The sequence below is a fragment of the Perca flavescens genome, chromosome 11 (genome assembly GCF_004354835.1).
Source record: "Perca flavescens isolate YP-PL-M2 chromosome 11, PFLA_1.0, whole genome shotgun sequence".
NCBI lineage: Eukaryota > Metazoa > Chordata > Actinopteri > Perciformes > Percidae > Perca > Perca flavescens.
Window position 1 is genome coordinate 18,493,013 of NC_041341.1, and position 25,202 is coordinate 18,518,214.

At 40.9% G+C, this 25,202-nt stretch overlaps 1 protein-coding gene across 2 annotated transcripts in view; it reads right to left on the bottom strand.

Moving 5' to 3' along the window:
• Positions 1-1,638: 1,638 nt before the first annotated feature.
• dop1b (DOP1 leucine zipper like protein B) overlaps positions 1,639-25,202 on the bottom strand; it is a 29,034-nt gene continuing 5,470 nt past the window's right edge. The window contains exons 1-38 of one of the 2 annotated variants that reach the window (XM_028591268.1): positions 22,386-22,633; positions 19,299-19,476; positions 18,591-18,772; positions 18,317-18,487; positions 16,987-17,176; positions 16,721-16,819; positions 16,251-16,374; positions 16,066-16,175; positions 15,516-15,627; positions 15,264-15,384; positions 15,011-15,130; positions 14,583-14,691; positions 13,657-13,893; positions 13,255-13,565; positions 12,756-13,159; positions 12,380-12,651; positions 12,125-12,277; positions 11,850-11,950; positions 11,199-11,389; positions 9,515-11,108; positions 8,880-8,979; positions 8,592-8,783; positions 8,292-8,414; positions 8,050-8,184; positions 7,870-7,925; positions 7,677-7,781; positions 7,378-7,444; positions 7,118-7,277; positions 6,154-6,236; positions 5,952-6,061; positions 5,705-5,854; positions 4,633-4,694; positions 4,135-4,263; positions 3,871-4,007; positions 3,718-3,773; positions 3,484-3,627; positions 2,917-3,049; positions 1,639-2,002 (exon numbers count right to left, since the gene is read on the bottom strand). In XM_028591268.1, coding sequence (XP_028447069.1) covers positions 1,745-2,002; positions 2,917-3,049; positions 3,484-3,627; positions 3,718-3,773; positions 3,871-4,007; positions 4,135-4,263; positions 4,633-4,694; positions 5,705-5,854; positions 5,952-6,061; positions 6,154-6,236; positions 7,118-7,277; positions 7,378-7,444; positions 7,677-7,781; positions 7,870-7,925; positions 8,050-8,184; positions 8,292-8,414; positions 8,592-8,783; positions 8,880-8,979; positions 9,515-11,108; positions 11,199-11,389; positions 11,850-11,950; positions 12,125-12,277; positions 12,380-12,651; positions 12,756-13,159; positions 13,255-13,565; positions 13,657-13,893; positions 14,583-14,691; positions 15,011-15,130; positions 15,264-15,384; positions 15,516-15,627; positions 16,066-16,175; positions 16,251-16,374; positions 16,721-16,819; positions 16,987-17,176; positions 18,317-18,487; positions 18,591-18,772; positions 19,299-19,436 — 6,939 coding nt within the window. In that variant the 5' untranslated portion in view covers positions 19,437-19,476; positions 22,386-22,633 and the 3' untranslated portion in view covers positions 1,639-1,744. Of the gene's footprint in view, positions 2,003-2,916; positions 3,050-3,483; positions 3,628-3,717; positions 3,774-3,870; positions 4,008-4,134; positions 4,264-4,632; positions 4,695-5,704; positions 5,855-5,951; positions 6,062-6,153; positions 6,237-7,117; positions 7,278-7,377; positions 7,445-7,676; positions 7,782-7,869; positions 7,926-8,049; positions 8,185-8,291; positions 8,415-8,591; positions 8,784-8,879; positions 8,980-9,514; positions 11,109-11,198; positions 11,390-11,849; positions 11,951-12,124; positions 12,278-12,379; positions 12,652-12,755; positions 13,160-13,254; positions 13,566-13,656; positions 13,894-14,582; positions 14,692-15,010; positions 15,131-15,263; positions 15,385-15,515; positions 15,628-16,065; positions 16,176-16,250; positions 16,375-16,720; positions 16,820-16,986; positions 17,177-18,316; positions 18,488-18,590; positions 18,773-19,298; positions 19,477-22,385; positions 22,634-25,202 lie in introns of those variants that run through there. The other variant, XM_028591269.1, reaches the window with a different exon arrangement.

The window sequence follows — 25,202 nt, forward strand, 5'->3', positions numbered from 1 at the left end:
TAGCAAATTCTTTCCAACACAAATGCAGAAAAATAAGCAACTGTAGCTGTAAATTGAAAACACATTATTTAAGCGTAATATTTATTTTAATGAGTCTTCTGTTTATTCAAAAACTTGACATGGTCTTTTAAACATCCAAAATAAATTACTCAAGCATTCAGCATCGTGGAAAAAAAAGACAACAGGCTGTTGCAAAAACTATCCATGAACAATGACAAAGAAAGCAGATTTCCCTTAAACACCAGAAAATGGCAAGCATGTATTTTAGCAGGGTACACCCAATAATTTTTCAAAGGGTATTTGTGGTGTACCTAAACTACATTCAGTACCTTACTCATACAACTCTTAACAGGAATTTTAGCTAAAGGTTTGTGAGGTCCAATGTATCCATCCAATAACAATAACAAAGAGAAATAACCTCTTCAACAGCAGCCAAATACTGTAGTCTTTACATTCTTCTTAACATTCTTACAAAGTCAGACAAACATAAGTATGCACGCACCAGAAAGGGTGGTTAACCAGAAGTTATGAAAAAGTGAAAAGAACACATTAACAATACTTAATAAGGGTTCTTCACAGTGAATCTGCTATTTGGTGTCAAACTAAAAAATATTTACTGGAACTACTGTTATTACAAGGTGCATGCCTAATAATAACAGAAGGTAATCATTTGATGTTGGTTTACATAATAACCATTTTTAATGGCAACATATTTTGGTCTTAAACCATATGAAGCAGTAAGTACGCAATCTCAATGTGTGAATATTTTACAACTAAGATGATACTTGTCCTTGAGAGAGAAAGAAGAGTTCCACAGTAATTTGTAGTTAATACTTCTACCATGTTTTTTCAAAGTCAACTGAAATAACAACAACAAAGTAGGCCTAGGCTTTTCTAATACGGATTCAGTGTGAAAGCATCTCAGATGTATACGCTTTTATGTGGAGATCAGACAAGTTAACACATTAAAAAACAAAATTCCAAAACATTTCCTTTTGATTCTAGTTCACAATACAACATTATCACCAACTGTGCCTATTTTAGGTATTCCACTTGTATGGCTGCAGGTCTAAGAGCTTGAGAAGAGGACTTAATTCATTAAAGGACAATTCCGGCGCAAAATGAACCTAGGGGTTAATAACATATGTGTACCGAGTCGAACGTTCTCCGGGATCTGTTTTCATGCTAATTAAATGCATCTCTAGCTTTAAACAAGCTAACGCTAACCGGTGGTTAGCTGCTAACGCTAGCTTTCGGGGCAGATGGTAAATCTGTATTTTATACCACTAACAAGGCTCAAAATAGCACCACACTTCAACGGTAGCAGAATGAGCGTCCCTACATGTAAACCGAAGCATGGAGAACTTTGTAAGTGTACTAAGTTTATTAAAAAGATAGATTATAAAGACAGTAGCATTCATGTTTACATGAGGGCGGCATCTTGGAAAACAGTCATGAGCAGTCGAACCACGAACGCTGTGCAACCAGTAACCGACTGCTCATGACTGAAGTGGGGTGCTATTTTGAGCCTTGTTAGTGGTATAAAATAGTGATTTACCATCTGCCCCAAAAGCTAGCGTTAGCAACTAACCACCGGTTTGCGTTAGCTTGTTTAAAGCTAGAGACACATTCGATTAGCATTTAAAAACAGATCTCAGAGAACATTCGACTGGGTACACATATGTTATTAACCCCTAGGTTCATTTTGCGCCGGAATTGTCCTTTAACGCTTCATGCTTGAGTTCTAACTCTCCATGGAGTCCAGGAACTCTTCTTCAGTGATGTACTCCAGCCTCTTCAGGACTGTGTCTGCACTGGCTGCTGGGTAGTCTGCTACTGGGAAATGGGGTATAGAGTGGCTATTGGTGGGAGGGCCCTGGAAAGAACAGCAAAGGGTGTGAAGGAAAGGCAACAGCTGGGTGATGGAGGACAGTGAGCGTTGAGTGAGGAGCGGGAACGTCAAATGCTCTGTGGAAGATTCCTCACTCAGCCCATTCAGCATCTGGAATAACAAGAGTGAGATGTGGTCATTTCACAAGTCAAGTCAAGTAGAACTTTAAAGAAAAAAAAAAGAATCCAAGGCACTCTTCTTGTGAAAATTATTATAAAAAGGTGGGCAGTTCTACTTTTAAAGTAAGATTTCAATATGAAATAGCCATCTAAATAAAGGCTTTTTATAATATATTTCACAAGAAGAGTGCCTTGGATCCTTTTTTTCTTTGAAGCTTTTGTTCCCTTTCCAAAGAGCACCTTCATAATTTGTTTTGAACTTCTGAGCACTCAAGTAGAACTTTATTTGTCCCCAGAGGGACAATTGGCTTTACAGCAGTGATAAACTACTGCCGGTCGCTGCATGCACACAATTTAAATGAATGTGACTTTTGGACTTTGTATGTTCTTTTGTTAGACAATATTGACAGTTCAGTTTCAGCTGACATTTATCACCGACACTGGGATATTCACTATACTTATGCCATTTCCATGATAACATATCCGCAATCTGAGACTAGGGCGCCAAAATAAACATCATCAATAATTATGTGACTATGCATGACCAAGTGTCCCAATTTAGGGAAATAACTGACAAGGGGGAAGGGAAGAACCCTTTATACACCCTTCATATATTATATGTAGACATCTCAGATGGCATTATTGCACTTATTCAACAATCATTTATTAAAACAAGGGGAAGGCTGTGTTTAGGTTCATTTCGCCAGTGAGATGTTAAAGCATGACACATAGGTTTTGTTGCTATGGTTACTCACAATCTAATAACTTGCACAATGATTTAGAATGGTTAAACTGATGACTTAAAGTATGTTTGAGATGTCCCCCGTTAAAATTTTTTTTTTAATTAAATATTGTGGACTTTTAAAAGTTTGACATTGGCTGTTTTTAACCCATGTATGATCTTACCTTGTATCGCTGCTGTATCCCTTCCAGTACTCGGACAACATGGGGTGTGCATTCTTGCTCGCCTTCTATCAGCGCATTCTCTGGGCCACCGTAGCGGGTCACATCCACTTCAGGGACAAATGCCCAACGATACCTACCCATGGAACAGAAAAGGTAAGACAGAAAATAATAATAATAATAATAATTTACACTTTATTAATCCCGCAAGGGAAATTACAATGTTTTCACTCTGTTTTTATTATACACATTACACACAGGCCTGAATTACACACACATGCTCAGTACCTATACATGCACTAATGGAGAGATGTCAGAGTGAGGGGGCTGCTCAAGAGCACCTTGGCAGTGCCCAGGAGGTGAACTGGCACCTCTCCAGTCCACCACCATACTTTGGTCCATATGGGGACTTGAACCAGCAACCATCCGGTTCCCAACTCTACTCCCTACAAACTGAGCTACTGCCACCCCAATATGCACGCAATAAAAAAAGTAATGCAACACCACAACGTATACAAAGACATATGTTAGCATGTTTTTAAGTCATTTTGTCCTGAATTAGGCTCTTACATCTGAAAGAGTGGCATTCTCTCTGGAGGAAAAGCCAGGGAGGCGTCCAGAAACTTGCAGGCTGACAGGTACATGTCCAACTCCGCCTGAGAGAAATTCACTGGTCCATTCCTATCAAGGGCTCCCCGCACCACTTTAGCCAGCCTAGGTGGTACACAAGGAAAGTCTTTTGAATGAGAGCCTCAACAGAATGTCAGTGAAATGTGAACTTGTGAATTAAATAAATCAACTCACTTTGAGACCTCTTTATCTAACTGCAGAGCTTTCTCTAGACGTGCCAATATGCGAATCTGCAAAAATAAGTTTCCATTAACAAAAATTAAAATAGACACTTGAACAGTATCCGCCCAGTATATAAAGCCAGGCTCTTAGAAGATGGGATCGTACCAGTTCTGTGACCATGATTGGCCAAAGAGATGTGAGGTGCTGGGATGAAATCCGCAACAGGAGAACACGAAACATCAGGAACATCTGGGCTGAAACACCAGGGCTAGGGTTCATACGCAAAGCCTCAGTGAGACGCTCTGAAAGGAGGGGGAGTAAAGTTGTATAATCGTTAAAGAACACAGTCAATTTGAATGTCTGTTTCAACCACTTAATTGAACATAATGACATACAAATCTACAGAAATATCGAGAAACGGCACCACACCTTGAATGGAGGGCAGATACAGATGATACTGGTCAACTTCTCCACTGAACATGGCAAATGCCTGGCGCTTCAGCAGCATGGGTTTCTGGTCTACATTAGCAAACAGCTTCAGGGAGCCACTCTGCATGCCTACAGCAGAAACAAATACAGCTTTGTAACAGCAAATAATCAAAAATGTGTCTGTAATTTGACACACCACTTCCAGAAGTGACATTTTGACTGCTCTGGTTTGAAAACAATTCATTTTTTGTCTAAACTGTACCTGTCTATCTTTAAATACTTGGAGGAATTGATCATTTTTAACAATCTCCATAAGTTCTCTCCATCACTATGTATCGGTTCCCTGAAATCTTTGCCTGGAAAGCTTCTGCATTATCGTCATTTTATGATCTAGACGTTAAAAGTAACAAATGAACCTTCTGTGTCACGGTTTACCTCTCACTAAATTACAATTGTATCTTTACAGCACCACAAACATTTCCTCAAGGCTGTACTTACTCATGAGGTCTTTAAACATGGTCTTCTCATGAGTCAGCAGGTGGTCAATAATGGATTTCCAACTATAAAGAACACAGGGCAATCAACAACAGGACTTTAGAAGTGTAATAAAATGAAATACACTTCTATATAATGATGCAGTAAGATCATTTTACACATGGTATGCGCACACATTTTTCCCTGCTCCAACAGCCAGAGGTGTGAGCTTGACACGTTTCTCGCGCTCTATCAACTGCCTCCATGCAGAGCAACAAAGATGAGATTAAAGTAAGAGAAATGTCAAAGAAAAGAATGTCATAAAAAAAATATCAAAAACACTGATAACACGTGCAGGATTATCCAATACCTAATCCTAAATGCGTGAAAAAAAATAAAAAAGTGAGAACACCTAATCCATTAGGGTGGTCAATCTAAAGCATTGACTCACTCATCCCTCTGTAAGCTCTGATCATAAAACCTAGAGTCACACACTCAACAGCAGTTATCCCTTCAACATATCCTTAAAATCTCAAAAAAACTGTTTAGAACATTTATGTAACTGAGTAATTATAGTTATAAAAGTACTGCATGTACAAAATAATATGATACTGTAGATATTTTCATACTAAATTTGAGTTTCTGGAGAAAGTACTCTCTACAGTGATCGGATATACCACATATACACACATTTATGAATAAGTGTCACCATCTCCCTTTAAGCCATATGGTTACTGACATGAAAAGAGTAAGAAGAACAACTTGGACTTTTCTTAGCCTCTCTGAACTATGGGGTGTGTCAACTCCTGGATTTGATTGCCAAATCAGCTCGGTCACCATCAGACTTTCCCATCTGCGGCAGCAGACTGACTACTCTCCCTTCTACTCTCCTGTCCGAGTGGCAAGCCCCAAGTCCTGAATGTTTGGACTTTAGATGAAGTCATCCTTCATGTTCACTGCCATAAATAACATCTATCCATTACATTATGCTAATTGCACTTTTCCAAGGTGTGTACTGTATAATCTCTTCTTTTGTAAGAGCTAATATAACTCCTCTGTGTGTGTGTGTGTGTGTGTGACAAATAAACATACTAACCTGGGAGCACAGGAGGCAGCCATGGTGAAGAAGAGGGGGTCCATGAAGAGTTCAAAGACCTCTTTCCTCCAAGCCCTTTTGGTATAGGCATACCCACTCAGGCTGCTCAGCAGCTGAGCACTCGCTTCAAAGCTGGGCATGTTGTAGGCACTAGAGGAGAAAAGTCCAAGATAGATGGAGTCTACTGAGACCAAACAGACCAAAGCTGTTATATGTTAGCATAAAGATAGCCCTGCACACTAGTTACCTGTGGTTCTTCAGGTAGGGGAAAACATAGTACATGAGCCGAGAAATTAGAGGAACGGCTTTCTCCTTTTCATCACTGCGGTATACCATGTCCAGAAGAGGTGCCAAGACCTATACGGTAAGAGAATGTGTGAGAAAATACAAACACAAAAAGATTCACACTTTCATTCCCTCAGCATAAATAAAACCTCAAAAAACCCTACCTCAGCCAGGAGTACAAGAGCTTGCACGCTGTAACCAGAGGGAGCCGAAGAGGAAACCATGGTGCTAGCTTGAGCCACTGACTCTTGACAAGGAGATGAAGGAGAGAGGGAATGGTGACATTACTTGTAAGTGACAAGTAGGTGACAATTATATATAGAAATTAGGGGTGGGAATCACCAGAGGCCTCACAATACGATATCATCACAATACTTACATCATGATACGATATTATTGTCATTTTAAACATATTGTAATATTCTACGATATATTGCAATTTATTACCTTTTTTCCAACAAATCTTTCCCAATTTAAAATGATGTCCCCAAAAGGAAAATTTGTCAACATCTGTTTTATCTAAAAAGATTAATTTCTTTGTTTGTTCATCTCACTTCAATTTTATTGCTGCAAAAACGCATATAATAAAAGATCGATACTTGTCGTCTGTGTATCGATACAGTATTGCCATGGAAAATATCGCTATACTATATCAAATTTTTTTTCCCACCCCTAAAATAAATGTTTCATCATAGAATAAAAGTGATCACTCAGAATACAGGTAGTCCCAAACTATGGCAGGAAAATGCCCCAGACAGCATCAGGACAATCTCAAGCATTCAGGTCTGTACTGTTCCTATAGATCTAAATGCAGATGTCACTTTAGTCATTGTTCCTAATTAAGCGTTAGCCATTTGGGTTTTTATAACAAATAAGCGCCTGCCATCTGGGCCCAAACAGTGAACTCCCTTAAGTCAAATCTCCAAAAAAAAAAAAAAAAAAGTTGTGTTCATCCATGGTATACTAAGCTGTGTACTATATAAAGATCAGTGTTTCCATGGCAACATTAGTGATTTGTAAGCTCTATTTACTATCTGACAGAGGGCTATATTGATTGCCTGGGTTTTACTTTCTCAACCAGTGGATAGGATGAGGTCATGCCTGCATGTATTTGTCAAAGGAAGTTACCATAATGATCACCATCCACGTCTACGTCTTCTGGTTCGTCCGCCTCAGGGCAAACCTGTGGCTGAACTTTGACCTCAAGGTTGCGGCTGAGCCAACTGGTCTGCTCCAGAGATGACCCTGCAATCCCGCCCACTGCCTCGAGGATCCGCTGAGTCACCTCCTGCATGATAATGACACCATCAATATCACCGCAGTATCTCCCATGCACGCACTCGCTCGCTATCTCAATCATAGCTAGAGCAATACAACATGCGTTATACCTGCAGATCTCGAGTGTCCTTCTTATTGTCCAGGTTCGGAAGCCTATTGACAATGTCATTCAGTATTCTGCAACACAGAAAACTTTTAATGAGTATCATATTTTCCCAAAGGAAACTAACAAATGTTGAGCAGATACAGCAGGCCAATCATTGTTAATGTCATGGATTGCAGGACATTTCTAAAAACTTTTGTTTTTCTTAGAATAAAGGGACAACAACTGCATTTTGTTGTGCAACCCTGTGTTGTGCATTGGCAGTAAATGAACCTAGAATAAGTAATGAAAGTGTTTAAAACTGACCCCAGCAACAAGAAGTGCCCAGGCGGGGCTAGGTTGAGCTGAACAGACTCCCGTAGCAAACAGAGGAGAGGAGCCACGTTTTCCTGCAGAGTCTGAGCTGAAATGCTACATACAGCAACATAAATGATTATAAGGGTGAGCATTTATAGAATTGTCTCATTAAACCTGAGGTTGCGTTGTATTTCCTACCTACCTTTGGATATAGGCGTAGCTGAACTGTAACATGGGGATATCTACCAGGGTTGACTTCTGATGGAGAGAAAAGTATAATAAGTTACAAAAATGAGGGAATTGACTTTAGAAACTTCCAGGATACCGTATACAGCATACAGTATAGTTTTGAAAAGCTGTGCATATATGTAGGTTTGTATACCTGTTCTCCTTTGATCTGATGTGGTTTTTTCACAACCTCCTTGACCAATTGTAGGATGGCATCTGTGTGCAAGGTGTGCAATGATTTCACCAGAGCCACAATGGTTAGACGAGACTCACTGGTCACAGGTAAAACCTAAAAAAGACAGGAGTGTAATGATGTCAACAAATGCACTAAAGCCTTCCAGTGAGACTTATATGACGGTGTCTTTTCTAGGTTTCTAGAAACACTGCAGTTCTTACTTTGTTTTTATGTCTCCTTTTACTCTTCCTGGTGCTCCACACTGCTCCCAGTGAAGCCATGAGCTGAATCCCATACTGCCCAGTTAGAGGGACCAAGAACTCCAGTATCCGCTGCCGTAAGATCTAAACACACCATAAAATGAATGGATGACATTTTCCATAATAACCCATGCACATGGCCAAACAGGAGAAAATGTGAAAGTGCCGGATCAACAATCACATACAGCATAAATTACACAGATCTGTTATTACATAAATTTGTATAAAAAAGTGAAGAAAATATGCACGTATGTAACACACCTTGGTGCTTTTAAAGTAGACAGAGTTAGAAGTGTGTCTGCTGCTCTGTGCAGTGTCAGATGCCCGCCTCTGAAGCTCTTCCCTCATGACCACCCCCCATAACAATGCCATGCTACTGAGCATGTGCGGTAGTGCCTCGATCACAGCGTTGCGTGCATTACGGACATCTACAGGATCACAGGCAACCAAGGACTGACAGAGAGAGAAAGAGAGAGGAAAATGGGTATTTATATTCTCATACATAAAAGAGGTAGGCCTACATATCTGTGTCTATGCTTAATTCCTCACCCTCTTGTTGTCCAGTAGACAATAGTGTGTAATGGTGGTCAGGCCTTCTAGCAAAGTCAGAGGGTAGTCAGGAGCAATGTTTTCCCTCCTACCACTCAGGCTGACCAGAAGACAGAAACACATACATCAAATACATATATAAAAAACATTTAAAGCACAATAGTGTCCTCACTGTTAATTTTTGAAGATTTTAAATTAGCATGCAGCAGTGAACATAAAACATATCTACAATTTAAAAGACAAAATTTGGGGATTTTTGCAATTGATGGCTGCTGCTGGTTCTTGCATATTTACCATGATACACACTGGTCCACATAACTACTTACACTGCTTAACCTCTTGAATTACAAAAACTATTGGCAAACAAAGCAGTGTGTATTCGTACTGTTTTATATTGTGAAGTGGAACATTTTCTTCCATGACTTTACTTACTTTTTTACATTGGTTATAGTTATTGGGTCTACGTGGGTTTGACTATTGGATGACTTGAGACAGACATAAAATCCTACATGGCAAGAGAGAGACCTAACTGGCACCCCTAAACTTAAGCAAGGACAAACTTAAATATGTCAAATCGTTACAGTGTACAAAACTATATCAGTGAGAGCCTAGGTTTCCAGTGGTGCTTAGTCTACCTCTGATTTGTCTTTCCTCCATCATGCTCGTAAAGCTTGACCAGCTCGTCCAAGTTCCTGCAGATCTGACTGATGAGTGGAGCCACAATGATGCCTAATGAGCGACCCAAGTATGGCAGAGAGGAGCACAGCAGTGAGACCCAGTGGGGGTGCATGGCATAGCCGTACTGCGGCTGCAGAGCCCTGGCTGCGGCAGAAACAAACATTCCCTGGGCTGTGATGGGGTGGCTTTGGACGTACTGTGCTGCCTTGATAGACTGCTGGAAAAGAACTGCCGTTTGCCACTCTCGAGCAAGGGGGGTGGTGGCAGTTGGGGATTCACGAGGCTCCCCGGTCTGGCCAGATGCTCCAACTGCACCAGCTGCTGAGACAGCCCCACCAGGCCACACTTGGCACTCCAGGACTATGAGAGCCTGGAGGAGTTTCAGTAATTCCATTTGTAAGGGGTACTGTTCCTGTCCACCTCCTGCTCCAAGATTCACCAGACTCTCCTCTGACAGGCATCCCTGCTCATCCAGCAGCTCCAGACCCTTGGGTGGTCCCTTGTCTGTTCCCCTCTGGCTGACATACATGGATGCAGAAAGTGTAAGCAGAGCATATTGCTGCACTTTACATCCTGAGAGGAGTCTGCGGATAGGCTCCAGACTGGCCCCATTGCCCTCTTGTCCCCGTGCCATACAGCCAAGTTGATTCACCATTCGGGTCAGCACCTCCACACTCTTCACCTGAACCTCCCTGTTTCCCTGCAGGTCAAGAGGACCCAGGCTCAGATAGGAAGGGTATTGAGAGCGCAGGAATCGCAGGCACAAGGACACCAGCAGTTCAATGAGCAGGGATGGGGGCAAAGAGGGGGAGGATGAAGGAGAAAGTAGGCCGCCGTAGAAACCCTGACCATCTTGAGCTTGTTGGTGGCGCTGCAAGAGGTTGGAAACCAGGTTTAAATGTGCAGCCGAGCTTGTGTCCAGAGAAGTGTAGGAGAGGGCATCCACCAGTAAGCACTCAGCATTGCTCCGCAGCAGGCTGTCTAGCAGTGCCAAGCCTTGGAGCAGATGGCGCCAGCCGTCTGCCACAGGATACAGAAGCACATGGCGAAACAGAGAGTCGATGGCCTCTCTCTTCTCACGCTCCTGTTTTAACAGGCGAGACCTGGCCATGGCCTCCAGCTCTAAATCCTCCTCATCCTCACTTGACAGTGAATCAGATGCCTGTGTGTGCTCGGACTCTGCCCTCCGCAGGCCGTTGACAACGCCTCCTTCCTCAATGCTGCGGTAGGGGACAGAGCCTGAGCTGGAGTTCTCGGTGGATACCTGGGCACCACTAGTGTCAGCTGACTCAGTGTGTTCACTCTCGGCTTCTTCCTCCTCCTCCTCTCCATCCTCTTCCTCTTCTGTCGCTTCACTCTCACTCCTAGATATCACTAAAGTGTCCGGTGGTTTGGCCACCTCCGGGCCACTGTCTAACTCTGCCCACAGGGATTCCCGGTCCACAATGTTCATGAGATTAAAGCTGGTGACCTCTGTTGCCATGGCATCTGCAGATGTCCCAGATGTTTTGGTGGAGCTTCGACTTTTGATGCTTAGACCTTTCAGATTACCTTTAAGAAACAAATCAAAACACACATTCATATGTTCATCCAATCGAAATTGTATTCACTTACACAACATATGCTGACAAATGCACTTACCAGCAGTGAGATTTTGTTTGATGCTTTGAATGGAGCAGCGCTGAGTGGAGGGGTGAAGCAGCAACAACAGAATAGGCTCCAGGATTCGAATTACGTCATTAAGGGAAAGAGCCCTGACCAGCCAACACTGAGCTGCTGCACTTATTGAGCCATCTGTACAGCTTAGACTATTCACCACAACACACAGAGACCTGAGAGAGACACACACTTCAATAGTCAGATTCAGTAAATAAAGGATTCCCAACACAAAATTAAAATCATGCCTTTTAAAAAAAAAAAAAAAAAAAAAAGATTTCAAACTGTGGAGTTCACACAGTGCTTCTCACGATGGGTTACGGATACGAAGAAGCAGGCTATGTCTCAGATCTTACTCAATCTGCAGTGTTTGATCATGTTATACATCATATAAATCACATTGACATTTCATTCAGATTTTACGTATTCAAGTACTATTGTTACATCGGAGGTTTCACTTTGCACACTGTGGGACATTTACATAAAGTAGAACTTTTCTCAACTTTGTTGTGCCACTTTCCATCATCCAGTACTTAGACAAAATATACAGTATTAAAGAATTACAGACCTAGTGATTTACGATAATAAAGACACTACCCTCAAGTTGTCCCCACTTTACAACTATGTACTACTAACCGGTCAAAGGAGCGATTGCGAGACACGGTCCTGTTGGTCTGGATCTCCCGGGTCAGGTGCCATAGAACTGTGAAGCGGTGTAGTGCTTCCAGCCTAACAGCCTGGGGCAGACAAACACAAGGTAATCTGTTGGCTTCTTTGCTCAACTTGTCACATTTTCTAGTGTCTATGTTCAAATGTCCCAGTCAAACTGACACATCTAGAAGATGCCGGGAGAACAAATATGCGAACAAATCGTGTTGAGTGTCTGTGTGTGTGTGTGCAGGCAAAAACACCTTGTCTTTGTGCAGTAGCGCCTGGCAGATGATGTCTTCACAGATGGAGGCTGATGGAGCCAAACAGTGAAGCCGGTAAAAGAGTTCCACACAGGAAATGTGCTGCTCTCTCCGCTCTGTGTCCAGCTGGTTCCACAGCACCTGGGACACCCTCTGGGTCACAGCAAAAGAAAACAAAAGAACCTCTTGAATACTGCATTTATGCTTTACACTACAGCTTTGAGTTACACCAAAATTTTCCTTTTATAACCTAACCTGATAGAAATCTGTGCCTTCCTCTATGGCACGAAGCAGAGCAGGGTAGATGGGTGGCACAGTGACCATCTGCAGCCGCCCACTCAGAGGGTTGGAGTCAGATTTTTGGTAGCGCCTGTGCTTGTCCTGGATGACCAGTGCTAAGGACTGGGAGTGGTTGATGAATTCCAACAGGGAGGCCACTGCAGTGTGCTGGATATTGTAGTCCCTGGACAGGCAGCACAGTGTCATCAAGGACCTAATCCACACTGGCAGGCTGTCGACGTCACTACCTATGGAAAACAAAAACGTTTTAATCACATGTGTTGGTTCAAGTATGTAGCTGACAGTAGTATTAACTCAACTGGATAAATAACATATACATGCATGTGCTGACCTGTGTTGCCAAACATGTCTGTGTGGAGAACCAGAGTCTCCTCTTCACTAAGGTAGACAGGGAAGGTGGTGCACTCCAGCAGCAGGTGGCAGGTGGCGGTGAAGGCCTGTCGACAGGCCTCAGAGATCTCTGCCCTGCTCCGGGGCATGTAGCCAGCCGCCCAGTTCAGACACCCTACACGCCCACGCTCCTTTTTCTTCTCTGTGGGGGCTGCTAAGAGCTGGCTGTCAGATGTAGGGCAGGGTTTAGGCTTGTGCTGAGTGAACAGTTCAGTTAGTTTGTCTTTAATTTCACGTCCCCCTATGCCTGGCAACAATGTCTTCTGATCCACAGAAGCAGCAGTTAGGTCAGACTGGGGTCTTTCCTCCGGTCCTCCAACATCCTCCACCTGCACCAGCAGGTATCTAAAACATGGTAGTAGTGAAAATATTAAGAATCACACTTAATAAAAGAGATCCATGTAGGTTACAGCTAATTTGATAGTGGCTAAGTGGTTTACCTTGTGGTTATGAAGGCTAGGATGTCCTGCAGACACTGGGTCATGGTGTCTACACAGCCTCCTCTCCTCCACACTCCCTCGCCTTCTTTGCATATTCCATTTCCCTCCTGGCCCATCCCCATCCCTGGTAGGAGATGTTGCTCTGACGGTGAGGCGCTGATGCCCAATCCACTATCTTCGGACCTGAGTGTTGGATATATACCATCTGCAGGTTCTGCTTCATCTCCTCCATCTCTGTTCAGCTCTTCATCTCCATGGTCACCATTAACCTGGCTAACACTGACTTCTTTCTCTCCTTCCTTCTCTATATCCTAGATAGAGTAATATCGATATGAGGAACAGTGGAACATCAAACATATTATAAAAAGAAAACACATTGGCACAGACCGTAAAAAGCCTTACCTGAGTCTTTTTGCTTTCCTCCTCCAGTGACTGTAACTCTACGTCCTCTGTCTGTGCCCCTGCCTCAACATCCATATAAGCCACAGGCATCTGGATCTTACTCAGAACCTTAAAGCAGGCGCGTAGACCCTGTGTTACATCTTCCAGGCTAACAAATTCCATGTGGCTGTGCAGGGTCCCCAGCATGGTGCCCAACATCTCAGGGAGAAACTGGGACTGGATGTCAGCATGGAGCTCCTGTGGGGAAAAACACACTAGCCCTTTTCACACTGCATATTCTTAACACAATGTTGACCTAAGCCCTTAGGGTCCACTTCTACTAGCCCTGGGTCAAATGGCTGTTGGAACAAGTGATTAATGTTTACATGACGAAGACGTCACGTGATTGGACAACAAAAAACTTTACTTTAGCAATGTTTCACACCGGCAACCTTATACTCTCGTTTAGTTGATTTTCAGGGGATAACCCCACAAACTTGAGGTTAACCCTGCTCTGAAGCAGGGCCTACAAGCCCAAGGATAAAACTGCAGATAGCCCCCGTTGGAATGTGCCAGGATGGGGCCAATGTGAAAGCTTAGCCCCAGGCTAACAGGTCCCCTTAGCCTGTGCAGTGTGAAACGCTCTACTGTTTGTGTACACAAATTTCTTCAGGTGTGTGTATGAGTCAAACTAGTGCTGAATAATAGTCAATATTTGTTTAAACCTAACTGTAACTGATTACCAGAGGGATGCAAGAAAAGGTTAACTATTTTTCTCAAAATAATACCTTAGCTTTTCAATCTGTCTACATTTTTTTTAGTATTTGGATTTTGCCAAAATGTCAAACCTGTAACTTGTTTTTTTAGGCAAATCTTAAAAATGATTACTTGCAATTTAGTTTCACAAGGCAGGGAACTAATGGTGTGCAAGTGTGAGAGATGTTTACCAGAGGGAGAATGTCAAGTAGGAAAATGATGAGATTGGACATCTCTGTGACAGACGGAGCAGGGTGACAGCGGTCCCGCCGAGGAGGCGTTGGTGGGTCACCTTTGTCACTATTGAGTAAAGAGGAAAAAAATAAAAACAGTGATCCTTTGCCAGTTGATAATTGAGGGTAAACAAGAAAAAGTTCACACACATTTAGTAAACATTTTTGGCAATGTTTATTTTGCACAGAAACAATTTACTCTTTTACTTACTTTAACCTCAATGTTTTAATGAAGCTGTAGTTTATATAACGTATGTTACTGCTAACTTTTAATTTGACTTATAATCTTGCATGTTTCTGAGTTGGCACAACGTACTGTATAGTCAACACCTGATAAATTCCCCTTTATAAATAAGGATTGAGTGTCACAGTCATTCCAGCCATACCTGAGAGAAGTGCAGAAGCGTCGCATCATGTACTCCCACAGGTATTCACTGTTCATGGAGCTCACAAGCATATTCATCGTCTTTATGATCTCCGATGCATTCTTATTCTCTTTTATCCTACTGTTTAAGAAAACATATGAACACATTTTTTTGCTGTCTTCCATTTGTCAGTTGTAATATTGTCACAGGTTCAGTTCAATATGAATTCAACAGTGAACCTCCTTGCATCTGTCCTATCATCTATTGCTCTCACATGGCTAGCTGGTTGCCTGAGAGCCCTGAGCTGGCGATGGTTTCCTCCCCCAGCATCTCTAGACAGTAGCTGTAGAAGGCTCGGACCACCTCCAACAACAAACTGCTCAAAACCACTGGACCTACGCAGAGACATTGTCATTATCACCGTGAAACATGCTTAGATTAAAGCTGAGACATTGACAAGAGTGGTGGATCAAGTAATTCAGCATTTTGATAATGTTTGCGTACTGTACTGCTCAGTGTTACCTACCTATCTCCGGTTTATCCAACAGACTGATGATAATGCGAAAGGGCCTGAGGTACCCAATCACATTCTCCGGATCGCTCTCCACATCCTTCTGTTTGAGGATGTTAATAAGAGCCTGAAGTCACAGAAACAAACAAATGAGAATAAGAGAAACGTGACAAACATTGGTACACCGTTCAAACAGATACACCTGACCAAGCTGTGACAAGTGGATACCACTTCCTCTCATTTACTTTACTGTACGTGCTTATTTGCTTTTTGCCAAGAATAAAGATAGAAGTTAATATTTTATAATTAAAAATATAATTAAGAACAATATATAACGTCTTAATTAAAAGAGGTGGCTGTTCCCCCCTGATTTCAGTCATAAAGCTAAGCTTACCTGCTACTGGCTGTAGCTTCATAATTACAGTACAAACATAAGCGTGGTATTAATCTTCTCATTGAAATCGTAGCAAGAAAGTCAGTGAGTGTATTTCCCAAAATGAACTTTTTCTTAAACAGCATTTTTAGTTTGTTTGTTTGTGCACTTGCCAACACATGAGTGAGTTACCTGCACAAGGAAATCTTTAGAGTAGGTGTTGAAGTAGAAGGACGTATGTTCCTCTGTGGTAGAGGAGAGGGTGGGGTGCGGCGCCACCATTCCTCCTTTTTTGTCGGTCCCTGAAAACACGTTCACAGTTAACTGGGAGACTGAGTGGGTAATTTATTACTGAAGGGAATTTCAATGATCGGCACCTAGGAGCCAGGCGTAGAGGCGTCTGTTGAGGGACATGTCTCTGCGGAGTAGTGTAAGCGAGGCGGCAGACACCACTGTTATCATGTCTTTACCACTCATGGCAATACCAGACTCCACTGGGTCCTAAACCAAAAACACACAGAGTTACAGTTGGTTGAGGAACAACAGGAAAGAAGGGAGCATAATGACAGGACAGGCACTATGTTCAATGGGAAAGAAGGTAAAGAGGTAGTATTGGAGACAATTCACAAAAGTAATGCACAAGATTATCAAGCAGCAGCGACAGCTGTTTATACAGTATATAATTATAATTACAGGGTAATTCATTTTTCCTCATACATAACCTGAATATAATGATGTTTGACAACGGTTTCAGGAGTGGAAATGGAAAAACACTTTATTTAGATCACTTAGAACCAAAGATGTCCAAATAAAAACAGGTAGTGAGTGTGTGTATGTGTGTACTTACCAGGCATGTAGCAAATGGAAAAAAGTAGAGCAGGATTTCAAGCATGTTCCTCTGCACCAGGACATTTGAATCTTGCAGAGAAAGACACACCGACTTAATCTGAAGACAGACAGAAGCCGAGAAGCTCAGAAGTTCAGACAGATGACAAAAAGATGGGTTATGGAGCAGAACTGAAACATGACTGAAATATGTCCACAATACAACAATATCCCCATAACTATTAAATGTACTTCATTCCACATTTTTGCAGTAAGACAAACACTCACCACCAGTCGGTGGTCATAGCCTAGCATGTATGTTTGCTGGCGCAGGGACGCCATGCAGTCAAAATGTGTGACTATAAAGACCGATGCAGGCAGTCGCACCAAGGGGGTGACCAGCATAGTGCCCCACAGTGCACCATAGAACACCTGCTGACCCACCAGCAGTGACAACTTGAGCAGCAAGGCATCAGTTCTGGACAGAGAGAGAGGGAGAGAGAGTACAAAATGGAGAGAACTCCCTGTTATGCCATTAATAAATCTGTATTTCTGAGTGGCAGGCTGACCTTGTAGTTAGTAATGTCATACCATATAATTCTGATCAAAATCCTCTGTTGTTTCAGAATAGAAGTACGGTTTAGGCAGTATACAATCCTAAGGAGTCAACTGACCGAAAATGACCCTAAAAAGCATGTTGTTGTCAGTATATTAGCTCAGGGATAGACACTCATTTTTTTAAGCACTGGCCCCACTGGCCACCAAGCCCTTAAATTTGGTTGCCAAAGTACATTTTTGGTGACCCATATTTAAACTTATGTAAAAACAATACAGAAAAAGGCAATTTAATGAAAATGAACACAGCATTCCTTAACACTAACAACAGACTGAAAATATATAATTACACTTTGTGTGGTTGTATGGTTTATAAGGTATCATATATTCTCTCGGTGTCTAGCTAGTTCACAGTCACACAATTATTTCACAATCTTTTTTGCACTGTTGATGTTTTTTGTAGAATGTGCAAATAAATGAGGATGTTTGTGGAATATTGTCTAGAGTGGCCGCTATCAGCTCCGTGGCCGCATTCTCAGCTGGAATGCAGCGCAGGTGTGTTGGGTGGAATCCAGGGTTTATGTTGCCAAATGATCCCAGGATGGGGATTTCTTTTTCTTCTTTTTTTTTTTAACCTTTATTTAGACAGGTAATCTCATTCAGAAATGCAGTCTCATTCTCAAGAGAGACCAAAAGTCGATTTCTAAAACAGCTGTTCACTGTAGGTTTTAGCAAACGTTACTACAACAGGAGTAAATAGTGCACTATTTGAGTATTTTCGGCTGCAGATTAATAAACATTCAGGTGGCAGCCCTAGAAACTACAGTGCCCATGTTCATCATAATGCAGGAACATGTCACCCAGTTCAACAGTGTGGCTATTTGATGTTTGTGGGTTTTTTAAATAGTTTTTGGACAACAATGGAGCTCTATGGCACAGAGGAATAAGCTATCAGGATTTGGCTTCATAGACAATACTTGTTAGTAAGATCACTGTTGGTTTTGGTCTTTTAATGGGATTTGTTTACAATGAGAGAAATATAGAATATAGTCATGTTACGTACCTGTCGTAAACCTCCAGTCCCTCCTCCAGGCCTGGTAGTAGTCCTGTTATGAATGCCTGAAGACTGGGCAGCAAAGCCCTCTGCAGCGGGAGATAGTAACGCTCATACAGTGTCAGCAGCATTGGCTTCACTGCCATGGCTGCATGGCCCAACAGCGGGAACAATCCTGAGCTGAAAACCATAAACACACACGAGTTATATCATAAAAAGCTGCAGACATAATAAGACCAGCTCTCTCCTCGAAGCAGTAATGAATTCATGCCAATTTCTTTACCTGTAAATAAAAAGATCCTTGGCCAGCCATTTTGTTCCAATGATTTTGAAAATGACTTCGTAGGTCTCCAGAGCCTTGAGGTGTACTCCGCTCGGCAGAGCAGGGTGCAGGCACTGGGCGAGACGCTTCCCTATGATCAGCCTTTTGGGGAGTAGGGAGTAGCGAAGGTTACTCTGCAGAGCCTGAAAGAAAGACAAAAAAACTGGGTTGGGCAATTACTAAAAAGTTTACATATAAAATAAGAATTTTGTACAACCATCCAATAAAACCAATAAACCTACAGGCATATTGAGGACATTTTGTGCATATTGTCATAGTCGTTCCCTCACATTCTCTGTGTACTTTACGGACTTATGTTTTTGCATCAACACACACTGAAACTCCAAAGTAAACATATGCTCTTATGGCACATTTATTACCCAAAAATAAAAAGCCAGAATACTTGAGCATTAAGGGTGTATAACACAGATAGAGTCTCAACAATAACTTCCTCATACTGTAAGTACAGAGAACTTAAAAACACAAAATAGCTGTGAAGTTGACAACCGCAAATGCTGCTGTAAATTCAGATAAACCAAGAGACCAAAGTTCTTCATTTACAAACTTAGTTTTACACTATTAGCAGGCCATACTGAGATATCCATATACAGACATTAGCAGTTACAGTATTTCCATGGCATCAGGTCCACTCTGTGCATCATAACGTACCTTATTGAGTTTGCCCAGGGAGGAGATGAGATCTGCCCACTCACTCGAGGACTCAAAGTTTCGCAGTGCCTTCTCAATGACCACCGCATAGCTACGATAACGGTAGTCATTCTGCAGTTCTAACTCCTCAGGATCCATGATATATCAGTCTGATGCTAGCATGTTCAGCACAATATTTCTGGAAAAGAAGTGAGACAAATAAGAGGTTTTGAGGAAAGAGACATGTATGCGTTTCAAACTCAAAAGAATATTCAGTTCTGCGGTAGTATTTCTGTCTGCAGCCTCCTGGAAATCCTTCTGCCTCTTAGACTTGTGTATGGCAAATAAAATTAGCCAATTAGCTCCCTTCACTAACACGCTCTGAGGCTATGAAGACAAATGTCCTCATTCATGACTGGTCAGTGTTTGTCTGATTGACCTGTCTCTCAGTCTGAGGAGGGAGGAGTCCTGCTAACACAAACTGTGTGGCCATGCATGCACTTCCAGAGAAAAAAACAAGTTATGGACTGGGCACAAACAGAGGGATACAGTTTTCTCTCTTGTTTACACAATAACATTTAAAGCAGCAATAACAGGCTTTTTTTTGGCCCAGGGGCAAACATGGGGCAACATTATCACCTTATAATTTTGTCATAGCAAATATCCAACAGGCACAGAGCAACATTAGCATTCATTCGGATATGTGTTTCTGGCCACCTGATGGATTGAAGTCCAATATTCACTCTCCTTTTAGCTCTGTTTACAAGTAGCCAACTGCTAAATATACTATATAATCTAGAAAGAGTAGTTTTTTTGCTTTCAAGCACATGGCAAAGGCGGTGGTGTGTATGCGTGTGTGTGTGTGTGTGTGTGTGTGTGTGTGTGTGTGTGTGTGTGTGTGTGTGTGTGTGTGTGTGTGTGTAGTGTATTTGAGAGATGGGTGGGGAAATCGACGGCAGGATTAGAGAAGCACAGACATCTGGACTCCCTGTGCCTGAGCTGAGAGGAGCTTTACCATCGCAGACAAACCCAACAACATGTGCAGGGCGACTCTTTTTTTTTTTTTTTTTTTTACATTTTACAGACTAAACAAATAATAAATACTTGTAAAAACAATATGTTAAATTTAATCAACAATGAAAATAAAAAGTGAAATAATAAATAAATGTGAATAAGACAGGATGAGTTGGGTTTATTTCTTGTGGAAAAAACAACAGGAGAGTGAGAGCGAGCAATTAAGTGTCAAAGTGATGAAGAAGGATGAAGAATCAAGATTATTTCTGTTCTCATTACATGGCTCAGCCTTAGTCAGCAGCAGGTACACCTCTACACTGACTCCAAAAATCCTTCCATTAAATAATTACACTCTCGTTCTAGCCCAACCAATACCGAATTTTTTCAGGCCAATACCAATAGTGATCTGATAATGATATATCAAGAATATACAATTAAGTGATCAAAACAAGTAGATATTCTGAAAAGGACATTTTGTAGCAGATTCGTTAACTTGTCATAAAACATAACACTAACAGCAAATATAACATAAAACATTTTAAACAAAGAACTTCACTGGAAATTGATTTAGTATCAGTTAAAATAGACTGTATAACTTTATCCTTCAATTAGGCCTACCAGTACTCTTTGGGGATTTCTGTAATGCAATTTCCTGTTACATAGTGGCTAACACATAGACATATTTGTAATAAACTAACCTTGGCTTTTAGGTGATATGGCACATTTAGCAAACTGCATTTAGCAAACTGCAAACTTTTTATTTAGGAAAATCTGGTTTGGTAATAGTATGCTTTTTTGCCATGTTCTTTCTTGAATATGATTGATAGAACATGCAATATACATGCACCCATTACCACTTATTACCCATTTCATATATATCATTTCAAGATAAACTTAATTGATCCCGCACCAGGAAAATGTACACATTACAGCAGCTCAAGAGATTACAAAAGCAAAGGAACAAAAAGTGACATGTGACAGTGATATAAAACACATGTCTGGAAATGATCAAATGGAGAGAAAAAAAGTATGCCAACCGGTTTGTAATCTCTGACCAAAACAGATTTATGACATCAGAAACTTCTAATCCCTAAAAGCCACATGCAGTACTCGTGACTGCAGAAAGCTCCTGGCGACAACCCTGTCACACGTGGATTAACCTTTCCAACGTTTTCTTCCAAATTGACAGCTTTATCAAAATTAAGAGTGGTTAAAGATAGAATGTGTAAAAAAAAAAGTCACCCCTTCAAAGCAAACCACCCACATGTTAGGTGTTGCTAATCTACCCAGTCCCTGCTCAGATGGACCATCATTCTTCCTGCAAGGAGAGAATTTATTTGTGTGAAACCAAGCAAATGAGGATCCTTAAAAGCCCCGTCTGATCACAGCTGACAGCTAGATAATTAAATTGTGTAGGCCAAGCAGAACTAAATGTACATTCTCACTTCCTCATTGTATGTATACGCAGGACAGCAAGTGCGATAAAACAATGCATTTCTACAGACTGGTGTTAGGCAGCGGAGTGTGTGCTTTGAGGGTGGACACACGCACTATGGCACACAACAAGCCCCGCTATCGACTGTGTCACCTGACTGACACCAACACCACAGCAGGCTGTAATGTGACGGGGTTTCGCTGCGAGAAAGCAGATGAGAAGACAACACAAACTGTGGCCAATTGACAGCTGGCTGCTGCAGCTTTTGGCCTGTGAGGATATACTGTAGCATTATGGAGCTGAGTAGTACATTATGTAATTGCACGAGACTGGATGATGTTACTGCCTCCAAGACTAGGAAACAAGTAAGCTATATTTACAGAAAGTTAAATATGTTTGTGTAATGCTAAGGTTGGCGTATGCACATTTTCGTCATTACGAAATTAAACTAACGTTAGGGGAAATTCAAAGATGCAGCTACGTTAGCTATTTAAAAAAAAAAAAAAAACGTTAACGTAATTATTTTAACGTCAGGATCTCGTTTTTTTAGAGTGCCAGAAGAAATATTACTGTATTCTGTTTAAAACAAGACAACATATACCTTAGAGCATCGCCCAGTAAACAAAATTAGCTAGCTATCAGGTGCATCAATGACTCACCAACTGCGAAACAAACCCACGATGCGCCGAAGCACCCTCGCTTCAAAGCAGTCCGACTCAAAGAAGCGACAGCCCGGTCCTCATAGTGCATTCTTCACGCTAACGTAGCTCAAAGAAAGGAGATCGTTAACCTGTTATTTGTCCAGAGGATGAGTCGTGTGTCACTAAACATCCTTAGATGGCTGATAGTCAGAACGGGGCGGGATCCTCAAACTCAGCTGATTCAGAGCTGAAGGCGGACGGAATGTCCACTTCCTGATAGAGAAGGGGTGGGGAGGGAGTATTTTATACAATAACATTATTTGTTTTTGTCTTTAAACCAACGCCATTAAGTCAATACACGAAAAACGTAAGCCAAATTCTCCCTTACAGCAAAAATAAACAAGTTTCTCCTCGTGCATCTTTAAAATGTAGATGTAGACATAACGAAATCACTGCTCTCGCTCTTGGTATAGTCCAGGATGTGCTGTGTTTACAAACCTTTCACTTCACTGCCAGATATTTGACTGTGGACTGCACACTACTGTGTTGCAACCATAGTTATAGAGAATCTTTGATACAGTCATTAGCAAACTTAAAACACAACTTAAGACATACTTGTCACTGCAAATACAATAAAAAAAAACGTTTGTGTGTTGTTTTGATATTGTTTAGTTCGGAAATATTTAATTAGGGGTTATTTTGATGTAATATACACTTTAAATAGGCCTACATACAATTAAATTAGGCAGAGATAAACAGTTCAATATGGGCTCTTTTCACAGCAGACGACATGTGACAGCTTGAAAAGCACACACAGCTAACTTTGGGGCCGATACTGGTATCAATATTTTGAGTTTTAAAAAAATCAGTGATGGAAGAAGTACTCTATTTCCCTCTGAAATGTAGTTGAGTGAAGTATAAAGTTGCACAATTTTAGTAAAAATTCATATGTACATTCTAACAGTGCCTCCAAAAATTAAGTACCATCTGATGTACTTTTGAGTGAATGTAATATTTTGTAGTTACATTCCATATTTCAATATAATTGCTGGTATATATTTTTCTAAACATAAATGCATAACAAAAATTTGTTAAAATATCACTTGGATTTGGTTATTAAAGAATTCTGACCAATACTGTGCAGGATATTTAAGTTAAAAGCTGAAGTGAACCCCTGCTCTGTGGTGGACAAACTACAGGATACTGCTAATTATTGTTACTTACTGGCTGACAAATCTGTGATAAGCCTGTTGTGGATGTGTGCTTACTATGTCTTCTTAAATATGTCGTTCACTATTTTTAAAGGCCAGTAATTTCATGGATCCAGGATACTATGCATCCTGATCAAGTTCCCTTGGCCTTTGGAATTAAAAGCCCACATCATCACATACCTTTCATCTAGAGATTGGCATGGTTTTATGTCAGTTAGCTTAATAGCTGATTTGATTTGCATTGAGAGATGATTTTATGGAGAGTACCCCATGCCAATCTCTAGGTATGGTGAAGGGAATGATTTTTATTATGTCTTTTATTACTTTTTAAATGATACTGCACTATAGCTCTACATAGTCCCACACAGCTCTTTTGCATGGAATTGTCTGTCCTTGCATATGTCTGTTTTGACTTATGCCCAAAATCAAATTGCATTTATGGAGTAATACAGTTGTATTGTATTGAATTAAATTGAATTGAACAGGTTGTATGTGCACACAAGGCACTGGTCTCTAGATGGAGCTCCTGTATTATACAAACATTTCCTAACGTGCCTGTACTTAACTGCCACAACTCAGATAATATGGCCAATTACAGTGCTTTATATTAAAAGTATCAATACAAATATAAACTGCATACATGCTGCACATTATGAAATATACAGCACAGAACACGTTTTTTAAACTAAAAGGTGGACATCAATCAGTGAAATTATTAGAAAAGGGATTTGTGATTTTGCTTGTTTTAAACACTTGTAATTCATTGACTGCAAAATGTCCACCTTTTATGGCCTATTAGTATTTGTACAACACAGTTATGGATTGACAAATACTGGTCATTCTTCTCTTGTGACAGTTCATGGAATATATTGACGTTGTGAGTCAGAACTGAACTCAAACAAAGATTTCTAAGTTGTGACTTTTCACCCACATGTTCTATCTGATGTAAAGCTGTTTACAGTCAACAACATTTGCCTTTTATTTTTAGCCTTCAAATTTAGTGTTACCTTTATGAAGTGTTTTGTTTTGTATATTATACACTATATTTATTATACACTATATTATGCTTTCTTTTGATAAGCGGACATCACAGTGGTTCACTGTTTACTGTAGCATGTGTGTGTGTAATTGAAAGTGATATACTTTATAAGTGCTCAATAGGCTGTTAAATATCGGACTGTAGAAAAAGCTAATTTTACAGACCATTAGGTAAAACATCTGACAATCTACAGTATTACATCAAATATTATACATGTTTGTTTCACAATTCTAACAATCAAGACGCAGCTAGTGGACAATACTATTTCTAAGCCTTTTGCACCAGAGAATATTATTTAACATCTAACATCTAATTTAATAATATAACATCTTTTTATAGACTCAATAACATAATACAGTATTTACCAATAATAGAAAAGCTGTATATAGAAAGAGTGAGAAAGTACCTGCCCACAGTGCTCTAAAAGTGGGGACTGTTATTGCTTCATTAACACCAAACTAAAGTGCATTTTAGGTAATCCCATGAATGCCTTGGCAACTAAAACAATCACCGTACTACAGTCAAAACATTTTTAGAAAGGCAGAATTGAGTTTTTAAAAATGAGTTTAATAATACGCTTTTAAC